This window comes from Spermophilus citellus, assembly GCF_964194105.1.
Source record: "Spermophilus citellus genome assembly, chromosome: 6".
Classification (NCBI taxonomy): domain Eukaryota; kingdom Metazoa; phylum Chordata; class Mammalia; order Rodentia; family Sciuridae; genus Spermophilus; species Spermophilus citellus.
Window position 1 is genome coordinate 150,997,557 of NC_138187.1, and position 17,346 is coordinate 151,014,902.

The 17,346-nt window shown below is 46.1% G+C and overlaps 1 protein-coding gene across 3 annotated transcripts in view; it reads right to left on the bottom strand.

Annotated features, from left to right (window-relative positions):
• LAMC2 (laminin subunit gamma 2) overlaps positions 1–17,346 on the bottom strand; it is a 64,517-nt gene that overhangs the window by 20,229 nt on the left and 26,942 nt on the right. For all 3 annotated transcript variants that reach the window (XR_014022493.1, XM_081297867.1, XM_081297866.1), the window contains 5 exons: positions 10,946–11,081; positions 7,631–7,729; positions 4,629–4,765; positions 3,713–3,835; positions 2,462–2,651 (listed from right to left, as the gene is read on the bottom strand). Coding sequence is in view for 2 of the 3 variants with exons in the window: in XM_081297867.1 (XP_081153993.1) it covers positions 2,462–2,651; positions 3,713–3,835; positions 4,629–4,765; positions 7,631–7,729; positions 10,946–11,081 (685 nt within the window). In the remaining variant the exon portion in view is untranslated. The remainder of the gene's footprint in view (positions 1–2,461; positions 2,652–3,712; positions 3,836–4,628; positions 4,766–7,630; positions 7,730–10,945; positions 11,082–17,346) is intronic.

Sequence of the window (17,346 nt, forward strand, 5' to 3'; positions counted from 1 at the left end):
ACCACACTGTATTCTGGGCCATGTAGAACCTAAATTAGAAACATCTTTGGGTTCCAAAAGTCCTGACCCTCAAGCACTACCATTCGTTCTTTGTTTTGTTTTATTTGAATGACTTGTCATCTGAGCACATTTTACTTACTCCTTTCTAGAAGTTTCCATCTTCTACTTTGTCCACCATCTAATACATCTAATACTTTCCCATCTTCTACTTTGTCCACCATCTAATATATCAGAGTGTCTCACTGCATCCTGTCACTAGTCCCTGGACTATTCTTTCTAGTTAGGTTTTGTTTGTTAGTAGAATATGCTTCTAAGAGCAACCCCTACCCCTTTTTGTTTCATTCACTGATTGGTTTAACAAAAGTAGACTGTGCACTTGGCTTGTGAGGCTGCAAGAAAAGACAACCAGGGAGATGATCAGCATTCAGCTGGGGGAAGTTGGTGGGCAAACAGTTATAAATCTCTGGGGTGAGCGTTATTACAAATGCACGCACAGAAGGCCACGGACACACACAAGGAGCTGTAACTTCACCTGGGATGCTGAGAAGGGCAATAACAAGGAAGAACAGGTAAGCTGAATCTCAAAGAGAAAGTTCACCAAGACATGAAGGGTGGAGTAGATATTCCAAGGAGGAAAATTGAGTATGTACTGTCAGAATAAGGAGCACTCGGAAATTTAAGTACCCACCTTGTGGGGTATGTGCTCTGGGTCTTCCTTTCTCCATTCCTAGTATCTCTGCTCTGGGCAACCACCCTCAGGTAAGCCACTGTGGATGTCTTCTGATGGCCCAGTGAAGGACCCTACCTGAGCTGCCTTCCACATGGCATCTGCTCCTCTCTCACACCTGACATTTCTCAGCATACACTCTCTCAATGGCTTTCTACCATCTTTCCAGCACAGGCAACTCTAAGCATTTTGATACGCAACACCACCATGATGGGTCCATTTTTAGCTTCTTCCACCTCATCTGCCCACCTCCCCAAACCACTCTGTGTCCCCGCCATAAGTATCTCTTGCCCCCTATTATTACAGCTTTTCACAGCCCCACATATCTTCACATATGGAGGTTGTTTGATAATGTTTCTTGCTGGCAAAGTCCCAGGCATCTTTTCATTCTCGGTCTCTTTCTTAAAGCTTTTCTTGGCTCTTCTAGATAGAATTAGGCTCTTTCCAAGACCCCATGAGCATGTTCTACCACTAAAGCAATTGCCATACTCTTTTATGTTCGCTTGCTTGCTTTATTTATTTATTCCTGTGGTGCCAGGAATGCAACCCAGCATCTAGTGCACGTTAGGCAAGCACTGTACCACTGAGCTACACCACCAGCCCTTTATGTTGGCATTTTGATGTGTTCCATGGCCTACTAGAACAGGAGCCCTTTAGGACGAGGACCACGTTCCATCTTTACTTTCCAGCCTCTAACCCAGAACTGAGCACATACTAGGCACAGCTGCCTTCCCTGACCTCTCTGAACATGCCAATGGAAATCCTCATTGTATAAGCGCAGTCTCCACGGACAGTACCGTCCAGGGCCCCACATGACCTCATTCTCAGATCTCATTCCTCACTGCCCCCCACTTCATGCTTCTCATCCACCAGGAATTTCCTAAATATGCAGCCTTCCTCAAGCATGGTGTTATGTTTTAGATTTGTGGTGTCCCCCCAAAGCTCATGTGTGAGACAGTGGCAGAAAGTTTCGAGGTGAAATGATTTGGTTATGAGCACCTCAACCTAACTGAGGCATTGATCCAGGGACAGGGATTACCTGGGTGGTTGCTCTAGGCAGGTAGGGTGGGACTGGAGAACGTAGGGAGTTGGGGGCATGCCCTTGGAGTATGGCTTTTGTCCATGTTGGGGGGAGCTCTCTCTGTTTCTGCTCCCTGGTGCCATTTCCTGAGCCGCTTTCCTCCACCACACCCTTCCACCATAATGTCCTGCCTCATTTTGGGCCCTGGGGAATGGAGCTGGCTGTCCATGGACTGCGAACTCTGAAACTGTGAGCCCCAAATAAACGTTTTTCTCCTCTAAATTGTCCTTGCCAGGGCTTTTGGTAGAAGCAGCAAAAAAGCTGACTAAGACACCAGGTATTTCCTCCTCCCAGCTTCTCTTTCCTTTGAAGCTGCTCTGCACACTGTCCTGCCTTCTCGGGAAGCTCCCTTTGATCTTCTAAGGGGTGGGGGGCAGTTGTGCCTCCATGTGTGTTCAAAGCGCCTGTACTCACCCTGTCTCTCTCCGCCACTTGACAGTCTGCCTTGCTAGCATCTGTTTATTTTCTCTCCCATTAGCCGCCAGCTGCTAGAGGGAAGGAAGCACGCCCTGTCCTGATCCCACACCCGCGTGCTAAGCCAAACGTGCTCAGAAAAGCTTGTTGACCGAATGAACAACTGAATGGATGAAAAAAGGGCTTGGACGTCAACCACAGTTCGCTCTATTCCACCCACTGGAGATCTCTCTTTTCACCTGAACACGTAAGTCTTGGTGATTCCACAAGGCAGCGTCTTGCTGAGGGGCATCAAGGGAGCTCTGATCCGCAGACCAGCGCCTTCCAGGATCACATCATGGGCAGACGGGTGTCGGCCTCCCCGGTCCACACGGTAGTCGAAAGACAGGCTTTGCCCGTAGCTCACCTGCTGATTCCCAAGAAATTTGGCTGTGAAATAGAATTTTTAATAAGATCAGTTGGGAAGCCGGGAAGGTAAACCCATTTCCAAGTCTGCATCCATGTGGGTGACCTCTCATGGAGTCTCACGTTACCCATCCCACACCCCCAGGCCACCCTGACAGAAGTCAGTGCCCAGCATTGGACATGATCATACCATTTGGGCTATGAAACAGGGTTTATTACTAAAACACTACAAGGGGCCGACAATTCCATCTATTAGAGGGTCCACAGCCTGGTTCTTAGGACACACAAGATCCAGGTAAATCAGCAAGAGTGCCATTGGCTACATAATGCCTTGTGGTTTATAGAAGCCTTTCATGAACATCAGCACATTTGATGCAATAGTTCTGGAAGGCTGGTATTCCCATTCCCATTTAATAGTTAAGAGATCTTAAGTTCAGAGAGGTTAAAAGAACAGCTCACCCAGGAATCACTTTTTGGCCAAGGATATGATCAGAACTAGAATTCCAGTCAGAATTCTTCTACCCAGACACAGACCACTGACTGATATATGTGTCTGGATATATGTGTGTATGTATGTACATATTTGTACACAGACATGTATATATTTATGTTTTACACATATGAATTTATATTTACATATATTACATAGACTATAATGTCATACATTACATGTATAGATTTGAATATATAGTTATGTTTGTTGTTATAATTAATTATCCAGTATTTCATATATTGATTATATGAGCTTTAAAAAATGCCTTGTTTTTGCTTTTCCACCTGTTTCTTGATAGACTCACAGATTTGACCACACTTTTTGATTTCTTGCCTTGGTGGGAAACCTAGAAACTTTCAGTTGATTAAAGTAGGCACCTCAGCCAGGTCTGCCCTCCAGGACACCCAGTTTTCTCCAGAGTGCCATGCCTTAGTGACTTCATTAAATTGGGCTTAAGCCCAGATGCCTCCTGGAGGCACCCCTGCCCTGAACACCAAGCGATATGGATTCCACATTTTGTAACTCGATTTTTCTATCCTGACTTCCTAGTGCTCTCACTTGGCTTCTGGAGGAAGAATTCCCCCTCACATACCAGGAGCCACAAAATAGATGGGGTCTGATCGTCGGGCTGAGCTGTACACATCCCTGTGGCGCTGCGACCAGTGGAGCTTCGCAGGGGACCCGTTTCTTTGGATGGCCTTCCAGCCATCAGCATCTGGAACACAAATAAAACCGCTGCACTGGAGACAAACCCTCCACCCCATTGAGTCATGGCAAGATTGCTTGTCCAAAAGTCCTGTTGAGGTAAAAAGTGGGCTTTTCCGAGTGTTTCCTCATTCCTTCCTAGAGTTCAAAATTCCCCATGCGCCTCTCCACTTGGATCTCAGCTTCATTGGCTCCCACCCCACAGCTGCCTTAACTCCTTGAGTCTGATCTTGAGATAACAGAGCATGTTTTCATCTGCCTTTAATTTGTATCTTTATTAGAGTTATGGAAACAAGGTCTGGCCTAGTGAGGTGAGAGGGTCCATCAGATCCAAAGAGAAATGTGAACAAGTTGAGGTGATATCCATTCCCGGCGTGTTTACAGTGCTCTGTAGCTTGGTAACTCATTTCGGATTCATTAGCTCAGGTGATGCGTGGGAAAGGAGTGTGATCAGTGAATGTGGCTTCCAGGGGAACCTTCATAAACCCCCAATCCAAATGAATGACTCTTTTGTGACTTTGAAATAGATGTGGGTGGGAAACGCAGGAAGATAAAAAGTGAGTCTCTTCTAAGTTATTTTTTTAAGTCATGCCTACGCTGGTGTGAGGGAGCCATTCAGCTGTGACTTTTTCAAGATGTGGGGGTTTGTTTTATCACCCTGAAAAAATGATGAACTCTTAAAACTACGAAACAGTTGTTAGACATGATTTGAGACTCCATTCAATGGACGGAGAGGGGTTTGTCTGTAGGCACAAATCCCTATACAACCTTCAAAAACAGAAACAGAGAACGGGGCGCCTTACCTTGATGGAAGGTGGAGGTGATCTTATGGACACTGTAGTCCACAGAGCTGCGGCACTTGGCTGAATGTCCATAGCAAAAACACTGGGTGCAGCCCTCAGGGTTCCCTGCATCCAGATGATAGTAACCTGGGCGACACCTGGATTTTAGAAATTGGGATGATATAACAGGTTATTCCTTTTCTTTTTTTTCCCCCTTTGGTACAAGGGATTGAACTCAGGGGCACTCAACCACTGAGCCACATCCTCAGCCCTATTTTGTATTTTATTTAGAGACAGGGTCTCACTGAGTTGCTTAGTGCCTGGCTTTTGCTGAAGCTGGCTTTGAACTCGTGATCCTCCTGCCTCGGCCTCCAGGGCTGCTGGGATTATAAGCTTGTGCCACCGACCCCAGTGGTTATTTCTTATTCCATGTAGAGAACATGCTGGTTGATTCAGCCTCTCTCTACTTTCTTCCCCTCTTGGCCCTTTTAATTGTCAGAGAAGGAAAATGGCAAGTTTCGTGTACCACCTCCACCCAGACCATCTGGTGAACAACCACCCTCCCCGCCCAAAAAAAAGAGTGTGAGGAATGTTCTGTCTCTTCCTAGGTGCAGCAGAATCAAGTTTGCCTTGGTGTTCTGGAAATAGCAACTGACCCATCTTTAGTGATGGATGGAGGTCAGATGGGGAGGGCAGGGAGGAATGGGGCAGGGACATGAAGAGCAGCCCTGTCCTGAAGCAAGTGTTTAATGGGGTCAAAGTGAAGACCAGGAGGGCAAGGCTCCTGCCTCAGCATCAGCTCCCTGTCCTGATCCACAAGAGCACTAGGTGTCGGTCATCATCCCTGCCCCTCATACCCAGGCTCTGGTCCACCAGGGAAAGGGCAGGTGAGGACCTGACAAGGAAGCAGGATGGCCAGAGCCCATCTGCTACAGCAAAGTGCAGGCTGGCCGTCCACCTCTGCCCCTGCCCAAGCCCTCCAGTGGCTTCCCCAAGGACAACTGCAGGCCAAGTCTCAGCTGTGGGAGCTGCAGGGAAGGCAGCGGGGAAGCTGGGGAGGCCCACTTCTCTATTGAAGTTAGCTGCCTCCTTCCACATGAAACAATGAGGGTTTTAATGATCATTTACTTAGCACTTATGTTGTACCAGCCACCTTGTGTATATTCTCATTTAATCCTCCCTATAGCCCTAGGAGATAGAGATTGTTTTTTCTCCAATTTCTTAGATGAGGAGACCAGAGATGTTAAGAAACTCATCTGAGGTCAGAGAGCTGGTAAGTGGTTGAGGCAAGCTTCATGTCCATCTGCCTCCAAATCACATAGTCAAAGCCACTGGACCATCATGTATCAGGGGTATGTTCATTGTGTCACATCCCAGAAAAGCAGGTTAGCTGAGAACAACAGATACTTCAGAGAACATATGTAAAGCAAGCACTGTGTTATTTTCTGAGAGCAAGGGTTTAACAAAATCACTGTGGGGGCTGGGGTGTGGCTCAGTGGTAGAGCGCTTGCCTAGCATGTGTGAGGCACTGGGTTAGATCCTCAGCACCACATAAAATAAATAAATAAAATAAAGGTTTGTGTCCACCTACAACTAAAAATAATGTATTAAAAAAATCAATCTGTACATTAGAAAACAAGAAAGGAAGGACCAAATGGAGGGATGAAGGAGTGGAGTGGAGAGGAAGGATAAAGAATGGGAAAAAATCAGGCAAAACTAAATGGTGGTTTTTAGGAACACATCAGAATTATGAATGAATTCAGTTACGAATAATGCATACCAACTTATGAATAACGCATACTAAATTACAAAGAAAAGCAAGGAAAATGACTACCATAAAAGCCAGTATAGCAGTCATTTTTAGGGACCCCTTGTGGCATTGGGATGGCATATCTTTAGCAGAGGTCTACTGATTGGTGGTGGCACTTTTTAATGTAACTTTCTAATTCTGTGTTGGGTTCTGAAATGAAAAAGGCTCTCGCAGCGTGGATTCTCTTAACACTTAAGGTATTTCTCCTTGTCCTCACTTTAGCAGCAGAGAACCCCCTGAAAACCCAAGCTAGGAATGTATTTGGCATTTCCTCCGCCCAGGTAGAAGGGATTGGCAGGGTGCCAGGAACTGCTTTTTTAAGGAAATGGGGAGGAAGCATTTACCTCTGGGGCCAGCCTCACCGCCCCCTCTAACCTCAGGACAGGAAGAGGTGAGTCTGAGCCTGGTTTGTACTTAAGCAATGTCCTGCAGTGACAACCTCGGGTGGAGGGCTCCTGGCTGTTCCACCTGCCCCAACATGGCACAGACCCAAGGGGCTCTTACCTCATGCCCCGGCTCATGTGTGTGCATGTAACTACCCGGGGCTGCTCCTTTTCAGTTGACGATGGTTATATATGGCCATATGCTGTGATATTCCCTCTTACAAGGACTTTCCCAACATGCTTAATTAGGCCAGGCGTTTCCCAAGACCAGGGGTGTCACGTGACCTCATTATTGCATACCACCTTGTAGCCGCTCACCTGGGATTCAGAGCCAGCTGGCAAGGGGACTCTCTGAGGCCCCTGCCTCTGTCACAGTAAAAACAGAGAAGGGGCCCCAGAGTACAATATGGAGTAGAAAAGTTGTGGAGGCTCCACTGTATTTTATTTATTTATTTTTTTGGTACTGAGGATTGAACTCAGGGCACGCAACCACTGAGCCACATTCAATCCAGCCCAATTTTGGATTTTATTAGAGACAGGGTCTCACTGAGTTGCTAAATGCCTCGACATTGCTGAGGCTGGCTTTGAACGCGTGATCTGCCTGTCTCAGCCTCCCGAGCCGCTGGGAGTACAGGTGTGCGCCACTGCGCACGGCTCCACTATATTTTAAAAAGAACAAAACAAAACAGTTTTCGAGGACAGAGAGCAGGAGGAAGGGCATCAGTACTTGTTTGGGATCCTTTCTCTATAACTGCACTCAAAGGATTAGCTTTCGTGCCAGTTGCCCAGGCACCACCCCTGCTGTCTATAGGGACACGGTACACACAAACCTATCACAGCGGTCTCCAGTGACAGCTGGCTTGCAGACACAGCGGCTGGCGTCACAGGGCCCTGCGATGCCAGCTGGGTCACAGTCACACTTGGAATCTCTGGGAAAGAAGAAAAAGGAAATTAGGGATGGGCTTCCAAATGCTTCACCACTGAAATCACAAAGATGGCCCCACTCAGGAGCAAGCGTCGCCAAGCTGGGCAAAGTCTGCTTCAGTGAGGCTTCTCCCGGCGGTCCCCACTCCTGCTAATCCTTCTCCACTCTCTAAGGACACAGCTGTCTATGCCGGTGCTGCTCACAGGGCGGTGTGTGGGTGGCAGCCAGTCCATGAACGGTTCGTTACCTACTCTTAATGAGGGGCTTGTGCCAGAATGCAACCCAAGTTCATTACTAAACTATTTAGTTTAGTTTGGTTGACTTTTTTTTTTTTTTTTGGATACTGGGGATTGAACCCAGGGGTGCTTTACCATTGAGCTTTATCCCAGCCCTTTTTTTTTTAATTTTTAAAATTTTAAGACAGGGACTCACTAAGTTGCTCAGGGCTTCCCTAAATTGCTGAGTCTGGCCCTTCAACTTGGGATCCTCCTGCCTCAGCCTCCTGAGTTACTGGGATTACAGGTATGAATCACATCAACCAGTATCAGAATCAAACAAAAGCACTTCATTGAGAGTCCTGCTACTAAAACAAAACAAAATTCAACCAAACTCCAGCAGTTCCACTCCTAAGTACAAATCCAAGGAAAATGAAAATGTATATTAAACCTCTGGGTTCAATTCCTGTACAAAAAAAAAAAAAAAATCATTTGATTCTAGCATAATCTCCCTGTCTCATGATTAGCACTGGTCTCCATCACTCATTTTGACACACAATGAGGTGTCTATTTCATGGGTCTCAAACCAAGGTCATTGTCTTTTCCCTACTGATCTCCTTGTCCTCTGATGGCCTGTGACTATATCCAAATTCTGCCCAAGGCTGGATCGACCTTGACTCCTCCCTCTCCCTCACACCCCCACCCCACCCCCACCCCCACCCCACTCTAGGTTCCGATAGGCTCAGGGCCAGGATTCCTTTCCAGGCTTTGTCTCTCAATTCCCACGGGCTCCTCCTTGTCTTAGCCCCTCCATTACTACTGACAAATATCACCTTCTGTGCACTAAGAACCAAGGACACTAAGAGAAATGGGAAACAGCCCCAGCCTCTTAGTCTCAAGGCAGGGCAGGTGTGTGAACAGCAATGGCAAATAGCACCTTCTAGGGCCTCTGCCCCCTCAAGCCCCTGGGGACCCAGCAATGAACAAGACAAAGCCGTAGCAGGACTCACATTTTAGGGGGAGGAACGGACAAGCCAATGCAGACAGAAAATGAGAGATTTGAGGGGTGAGGGATGCAGACTAGTGAGGGGGGGCCCTGCAGGATGATGAGGTGAAACGGAGCTCCACAAGGCACTGCATGTCTTTGGGTGCTCCAGGGGTGCAGGGCCACATGCTTGTGGCTCCTTTGAAGAAGGGAAGGCAGGGTGCTGTGGCTGGAGCATGGAGCCAGGAGGGTGGAGCCTGGGCGGCAGGTGCAGAGGGCAGAGGGTCCTGCAGGCCCCACAGGCCTTCGGAAGTGGGGAGGGGGAGCTCAGGGAGAGCTTCGAGCAGAGCAGCAATATGATCTCCTTCGTGTTTCAAAAGGGCTGCTGAGAGGGGCCGGGCCTTGGGGGGAGTCTCTGAAGATGGTCTAAGAGGTCAGAAAGGGTTAGAAGGGACAATCTGTGCAAAAGCCCAGAGGTAAGAGAGCGGGTGACAACAATAACTAGGACAGCACAGCTGAGACAGGAGGCTGTGCCATCTGGGCAAGGGGCTGAAAACACGGGCAACAATGTCACCCAACCAGGACCATCTCCAGGCCATTTCTCTTCAGAGTCAAGAGTACGCTGTGGCCATGTGGCACTACAGGAACGTACCATCTTTTTCCTTTCCATGACAGTGTAGCTTAAAGTCACCTAAGTTTGGAGAATGCAGCCCAAAGGTCTGCGTGTGGGAACGGAATGAACAATTCCCAGTGCTTCAGAGTTTAGACAAACTGGATCAAAAGTCCATACTTGTGTTATTTATGCCAGAAGCAGATCTCAGAATCCAAACAAAACCAAGAAAACTTCTAAGAGTAGAGATTTCCCTAATCCTTCCCTAATAGCAGGCATTTCCCCAAAACAAGACCCTCCACATGAAGGCCAAACCAGAGGAGGAAGGAGAAACGGGAACTCGTATCTAAGTCACTCACCAAATAAGACATCTCCCCAATCCAGAAATGGTTTCTCTATCGCAATAGTGAAATTATGTGCTCAAGGTTGAAAGTTGGCAGCACCAAGCCAGAGAAAGTCCCAGGATGGTCCCTGGGATCAATGGCCCAGGCAGTTAGCTCCTCGGACTCATCCATAGGCTCTCAATACCAGTAGGGGTCTTCGAGTCACTGGCAAAAGGCCCATCTGGACTACGCTCCTGGCTGGCTTGCCAAATTGTCACCAAACCTAGCCCTTTTCACCCACCATGCAGTATGCAAATCACTGAACGATGAGTTTTGCCAAAGAGCTTTTGCACAACGTGGCCATGCTTGACAAGGGGAGACGGGAGCAAGTCTCAAACCCACTTCTGGGAGGATAGAGTTCAAGGATATTTATGGGTTGAAGCATGGGGACAGGAGCTTGGAGGTGAAGAAGTTGAAGCTGAGAGGCTTTAATCAGGCAAAGTGGGTTTATTTGGGTTTCCCGTCAGTTGTAGCAATTCCTCTGTCAGTAGCCTTCTAGCTAATGCTTTACCACTCCCCTAGCTCAGCATCTCTGCAGACTGGCTGGGGTTTATGATGTGTTATTCTCTATGTTCTTCCAAAAATGAATTTGAGAGACAGAGAATGTTACAAACTAAGGGGAACCGAGATTAGGTAGAAAAGTTTTTCTATGCCAAGTTCCTTGGGTCCCAGGTTAGAATGTGATGGACTCTGTCCCTCCGTCGTGGTTCTTCACAGGAGGCAATGGTCAGGGTGAAGAAAACAGGTTCAGGAGCCAAGAGTCTGGGCTGGAATAGCAGGCCCACCCTACTCAGTAACGTGGGCCAACTTAGCTTATCCTGGTTTAAATTTCTGATCTTTACAACGAACATAATGACACCCCCAATCCCTTAGGGTTGGTGTGAGGATTAAATTAGATAACCCACATGAAGTACTCAAAACAGTGTTTAGCACACTACAGATGCTCATAAAATCAAAGTGATCACCGATGGAATGTCATTGTCATTATTCCCATTAATGACAGCAATGGTGGGGTGGGGATGCTCACAGTTGTCTCTGGTCTCGGATGCACCCAGCGTCGGTGAGCGTGTGGAAGCCTGTCAGACACCGGTCACATCTGTCTCCTGTCACACCTGGCTTACAGCTGCATCGTCCAGAATTGTCACATCGAGCACTGAGAGAACCTGCAACCCACCAGGTGGGGGGAAAGGGAAGATGAAAAGAAAGTATTTAACTTACAAGGCATTAGGAAGCAACTTCCCACCTGTGGGAGCTCAAGACACCTAGTAATATCCAGCACCTGCTGCCTCGAATAATTATTTCAAATCATCTGAGCATTCTTCCACCCAGTAGAGATGGTTTTGACAGATGATGGTTCTGTTATCTTCATGAACAGAAATGAAATTGCTCATAAAGTCATTTTTATTTACACATCTGCCCTGATTTGGCATTAGGGAGCATCAGCCTACGGCTTTTCTGAAGCAGTCCATCCAGTCATTGAGATCTCAAGAAAGAAAATCTGTGACTGAGCACATCTGCCTCGTAGGAGTGAGCTCATAGCACAGACTGAGTGACATCCCCCCTTATCTCTAACAGACGAAAACCACCTTTCAGGAATCAGTGTTTGTATGGCAGGGCCTCTTAAAATTTCTTATGTGCACATGGCATAGATTGGTCTCATTCATTCCCCTGTACCTACCTCCCCTTCCCCTCCCCTTCTCCTCCACATTCCCTTTCTCTGTTCTACTGGTCTCACTTCTATTTTTATGGGGTCCCTTTTTCCTTGTTTCTCTCTAGCTTCTGCATATAAAAGAAACACATGACTCTGGACCTATCTCACTTAGCACGATGTTCTCCGGAACCATCCATTTGCCTGCAAATGGTGTAGTTTTGTTTTCTTTATGGCTGAGTAAAACTGTCCCATGTATATATAGCACATTTTCTTTACCCATTTTCGTCTGTTGATGGACACCTAGGCTGGCTCCATAACTGGGCCATTGTGAATTGTGCTGCTATAAACATACAGATGCGTGCATCACTGTATATGATGATTTTATTTCTTTAGGAAAAACACCTAGGAGCCCATTCCTGGTCTTTTGAGGAACCCCTACAAATCTCCACAGAGATTACGCTAATTTACAATCCTACCAACAGTATATAAGTGTTCTTTTTTTTCCCCCTGCATCCTTATCAACATTTATTATTTTTTGTGTTCTTAATGATTGTCATTCTAACTGGAGTGAAATAAAAATCTCAGCGTAGTTTTGATTTTCATTTCCCTGATTACTAAAGATGTTGAACATTCTTTCGTGTATTTGTTGGCTGGCATGCTTTTTTTTAATATTTATTTTTTAGTTGTAGTTGGACACAATCCCTTCATTTTATTTACTTATTTATTTTATGTGGTGCTGAGGATCGAACCCAGGGCCTCGCATGTGCTAGGCAAGTGCTCTACCGCTGAGCCATAACCCCAGCTCCTGGTAAGCTTTTTAAGAGCACAAAAAGGCCCCTTCACCAAAAACATCTCCACCTGTCTGGAGAGGGGCCCCTCACCCTCACACCTTGCTGAATGCATCTCATGGAATGCCGCTCTGTGCTGGCCTGTTAGTGCCTTAGAGTGTGGCTCTCACCTACTCAGTTTTTCAGGGACATGCTCTTAGTTGCAAATGCATCCTCTCAAATTGAGGGTTGATGAAAAATGAGACGCTCTCAGGGTGAAAAAAAAAAAAAAGAAGAAGAACCACTGTGGAATGTCACCACCTCTCACCGCCTACCTGCCTTTGAGCCCGCCCAGGCTAAGCCTCCATCTTCTCTCACCTGGGCCCCACCTCACTTGCCTCAGCCTCCATCCTCCCCTCTCCATGCTCCAGTCTCCATATGGAAGCCAGCGTGCTCTTTTCAAAAGGTAACTGAGATCGTGTTTTATTGAAGTCCTCTGGCTTGGACCCCACTAGAAGCAGAATCAAATGCAAACCCCACGCCCCGGCCTGAGACCCTGCCTCCCTTCCCTCATCTCTTACCCTGGCTCACTAAGCTCCTGCCACCCAGCATCCCTTCCTATTCCTGGAAGGTGCTGAACTGCTTTCTCAGCATGGTTGCACCTTCTGCTCCTTCTGGAATGCTCTTTCCCCAAACTTCTCCTCGTTGGCCCATTTGCAACACTCTGGTGAGACTAGATGTTACTTCCTGGAGAAATCTTCTCCGACTCCTGTATCTAAACTGTCTGCCCCCCAGCCCCCCACCACCCCCACTCTAGTCCTCGGCCTGGCTTTACTTTTCACCATCCCTGCTTGGGTTGCAGCACAGCGCCCCACGCAAAGCAGGCACCTGGAAACCTGCAGGGTTAATGTGTGTTTGTCAAGGAAGAGGGAGGGGCTTTTGTGACAGGAGTTGACCGAGAGCCAAAAGATGAGGTAGAAGGCTAGCTACTTTCATAATGTCCCTGCAGCAGGCAGAACCGTAAAATAATCCATATATTTCAAATAACTGTGATCATTACGGTGGCCATAATCCACAGAGACCAGAGAATATCAGCCAGAGCTACATGTTTGTTAGTGAGTTTGTTAGTTATCTTTCTGTGAATTTTTAACCCACTAGTAGATTGAATTCAAATCAATAAATGCATTGGCTCTGTGCCTATATAAAGGCTTTTATGAGGCATGTGAAACACGAAAGAAATTAGTCACCTTCACAGTGAGAGTCTGTGAACAGCTCCATGTCACCTTGGCAAGGCTTGAAGGAGCGCTCTGTAATAAGAGTGTAAGCGACATTTTTTGAACACACAAGAGATATTGAGTTAGGCAGCTTCTCTATGCTAGCTCATACTACCTAGAAGTGGATTAAAAGTTTTCAGCTGGATGACAGATCAACTTTTGGAGAATAAGGAGCTCTCAGAGGTGCAGGCAGGTAGTGACAAGAGACGTCCTGCCGTTAAGACCCTCTGGAGCAATCTGCTGATGGCTTGGAAAGGGCAAGACCGGCCTGCATCCACCCGTACCATGATGGCCTGGATGGAGAGCCACAGCGGGGGTGGGGGGATGTGGCAAGAGCCATAGTGGACGCAGAATGAACAGGTGTGGGCAGCTGTGGGGTCACGGATGCTGAGGAAGAAGAGACCATCTGGATGACACCCTGGTCCCACAGTTCACAGCTCTCGGGACTGTGATCTATTTACCCAGCTGAGAAGGCCAAAGGACAGCAAGACCCTGGGATGAATCCTAAAGTGAAGGCAGTGGGTTGAGCTTCAGACATACGAGCTGGCCTTTCCAGTGGCACATCCAGGAGGAAGTACTCATCTGCAGCACCAGAAAGAGGCTGGCGAGGAAGGTGTAGGAGCCCTCAGCACACAGGCTGACTAAGAAGCCCCAGTAAGCACGAATTCACTCTGGGGGCGCCCAGAGAGAGGAGGGGAAAGCTGTGAACAGAACTGGAACCCCACAAATTAAGGATGAGGATGTTCAGAAAGGAGAAAATCTCAGGACAGAGTCAAACCAAGTAGAGGAACCCAGGGATGGGAGGTCTGGGAATCAAGAGAGGAGAATGAGAGTTCTCAGAGCTGAAGGCAACAGGGTGGAACACGGAGAGGCTGCTGGGTTTGGGTTTGGAGACCACCACACTCACAGCTCTATAAGCGGTCAGCAAAGGAAGCTAGGAAGAAAAATTCCTTTTAAAGTTATGCTGTCATTAGTAACATTAGATTTAAAAAAAAAAGTCTCTCTGTAATGAGATCGGTTGTTTTAACATAAATGCATGTTGACTGGGGAACCCAGAAACACATTTTTTTATACCTTTATTTTATTTATTTATTTTTATGTGGTGCTGAGGATCGAACCCAGGGCCTCGCATGTTCGAGGCGAGCGCTCTACCCGAGCCATAACCTCAGCCCCAGAAACACATTTTTTTTCCATTCAAATTAATGATAATTATACTTTCAACTTCAGAATATTCTCTCTGCAGTAGTTATTTAGAAGTGAATTATAAATTATAAGAATAATAATAAGAACCTTATAGGGTAGAAAATATCATACTTGGCCCAAATAGTCCCAGACGGTATTCTACAAAGCATTCTTCTGAGAAGTATTAACTATGTCCCAGGAAAGTAAGTATTCTGTGGTCAACGGTTTAAGAAATGGTGTAAGCTAAATCTTTTAGAGATTGATAACATAATCATACATTCAGTAGGCAAAAAGCTTGCTCAGCATTTTTTTTTTTCTTTCAGTGCTGGGGTTGGAACCCAGGGATTGCACACACTGGACAAGCACTCTATCCCTAAGCTGCACCCTAGCCCTTGTTTAACTTTTTTAAAAAATGTATTTATCTACTCTAATTTGTTATACATGACAGCAGAATGCATTTCAATTCATAGTACACATACGGAGCACAATTTTTCATTTCTCTGGTTGTACACAAAGTAGAGTCACACCATTAGTGTCTTCATACATGTATTTAGGGTAATGATGTCCATCTCATTCCACTGCCTTTCCTACCCCCATGCCCTCTCCCTTCTCCTCCCTCCCCTTTGCCCTATCCAAAATTCCTCCATTCCTCCCATGCTGCCCCCACTCCCATTGTTTAACTTTTAATGCCAATGTTTCTGAACATTATTGGACATCCTAAGGCAATACCTATTATTATCCTAAGGGTCACAGTGTTCTGTGGGACACTGTCTAGAGAGTACTGCTAGAGGAAGCTGGGGAACCAGAAAACAGCCCAGGTGTTAAAGACCAATAGATCTCAAGTCAAATGCCAGCTCTGGCTCTCACTAGCGGTGTGTCCTTGGGCAAGTTGCTTCCCTACTTCTTTTAAATGATGATGACAACAGATACCTTCTAGGGCTGTTGGGAACTGTGAGTTAATATATATAAAGTGCCTAATTCAGAGTCGCACATATAGTGTAGGTGTTCAAAAAAATGTAGTTCATAATGCTCTAAGAGACTAGTCTGTTTCCTACATTATACTGTCATTTACCCTGGAGGCCCCCTTCAAGCCTTCAAAGTTGACATGTTAACTTTCTGTGAACATGTTAGCTTATTTCATGACACAAAATTTCCAGAAATAATAACGCTGGGTTTTCAAAGTGTCTCACGAAAATAAAAACATATGCCCCAACTTTTAGATTATAAGCTAGTCTTAGGGACTATAAACAATTGGCTTTAAAGAACAAATTAAGAAGATCTTTCTGTTTCCATAAGCAATAATTGAATCAATGCACACTTTCAGGGCTTATGTAGATAGAGTCCACATGAGGACTCGGGAAGGTGTTAAAAATTATTATTATTTAAAATTTAATCCAAAAGAGTTTATTTCCTTTTGAGAACACTTGAAAATACATGTGTAAGCAGGTGCCATGATGCACACCTGTAATCCCAGCAGCTTGGGAGGCTGAGGCAGAAGGATCATGAGTTCAAAGCCAGCCTCAACAATTTAGCAAGGCCCTAAGCAATTCAGTGAGACCTTGTCTCTAAAAATAAAATATAAAAAATGGCTGGGGATGTGGCTTAGTGGTTAAGTGCCTCTGGGTTCAATCCCCAGTACCCTCCCCCAAATACCTATACATATGTACACTTACATTTAAAGACACGTTTTAAACAATAGTTCAAATATTATGATATGAATAATCCCTCGATCAGATTCATAGATATATAAGTGATAATAAAACTAAGAGAACAAGTCCATATCAATGATGTCCACACAGACCTCAAGAATTTAGGTGTCATGGGAGGTAAAAATATACATTCACATAGGGTTTCAATATGTGGTAATGAGTTGAAGACACTCATTCCTGTTGCTGAGCCCATAACACCATTACCTAAAAAGAAGCCTCACTTTGGAGCATATGAGAAATTGACGTGAAATCCAAAATCTGCGACCACCGTGGGGATTAGTGGAGCTGTGGGGTTTGTTTGCCACACATGGAATGAGCGGCTTCTTTTGCATTTGAAACTGAATGTACAACAAATTCCCTTGCCAGCTGTGACTTCAAAGGGGAAATGATCTCCAGCTGATTGTGAGACTGAGAAATCACACAGGACATTATATTTGTGCCTCTGGTTTACTGAGCAGCACAGCTGAGGTGGAGCAGGAGTAGTAGGTGGCAGGAGCAGTCTCTGCCACTGACCCAACACTCAACTTGGGCCCGTTAGACCCTGAAGCTTTGGTCTTTATAACGGGGGAGGCAGGACGTGTTAAATCATAAGGGTTGTCGGGCTGTTATGGGAGCCAACAAAAGATACAGTATATGAAAATGCTCAGGAACAGTGTCAAGTATTAGTCAGATCTTAGAAAACAACGTCCATGATGTTTTCCCTGGACTCCTGCGGTCTCCCCTGGATGTCACCTTTTAACGCCCTTTTTTTTTTTATTTCCTAAATTTTTTCTTTCGTGTGGAGGAAACAATAGGTAACTGTGTCCAGGACGAGGAGGTGGGTTAAACATTAGGTCTGGCTGTCC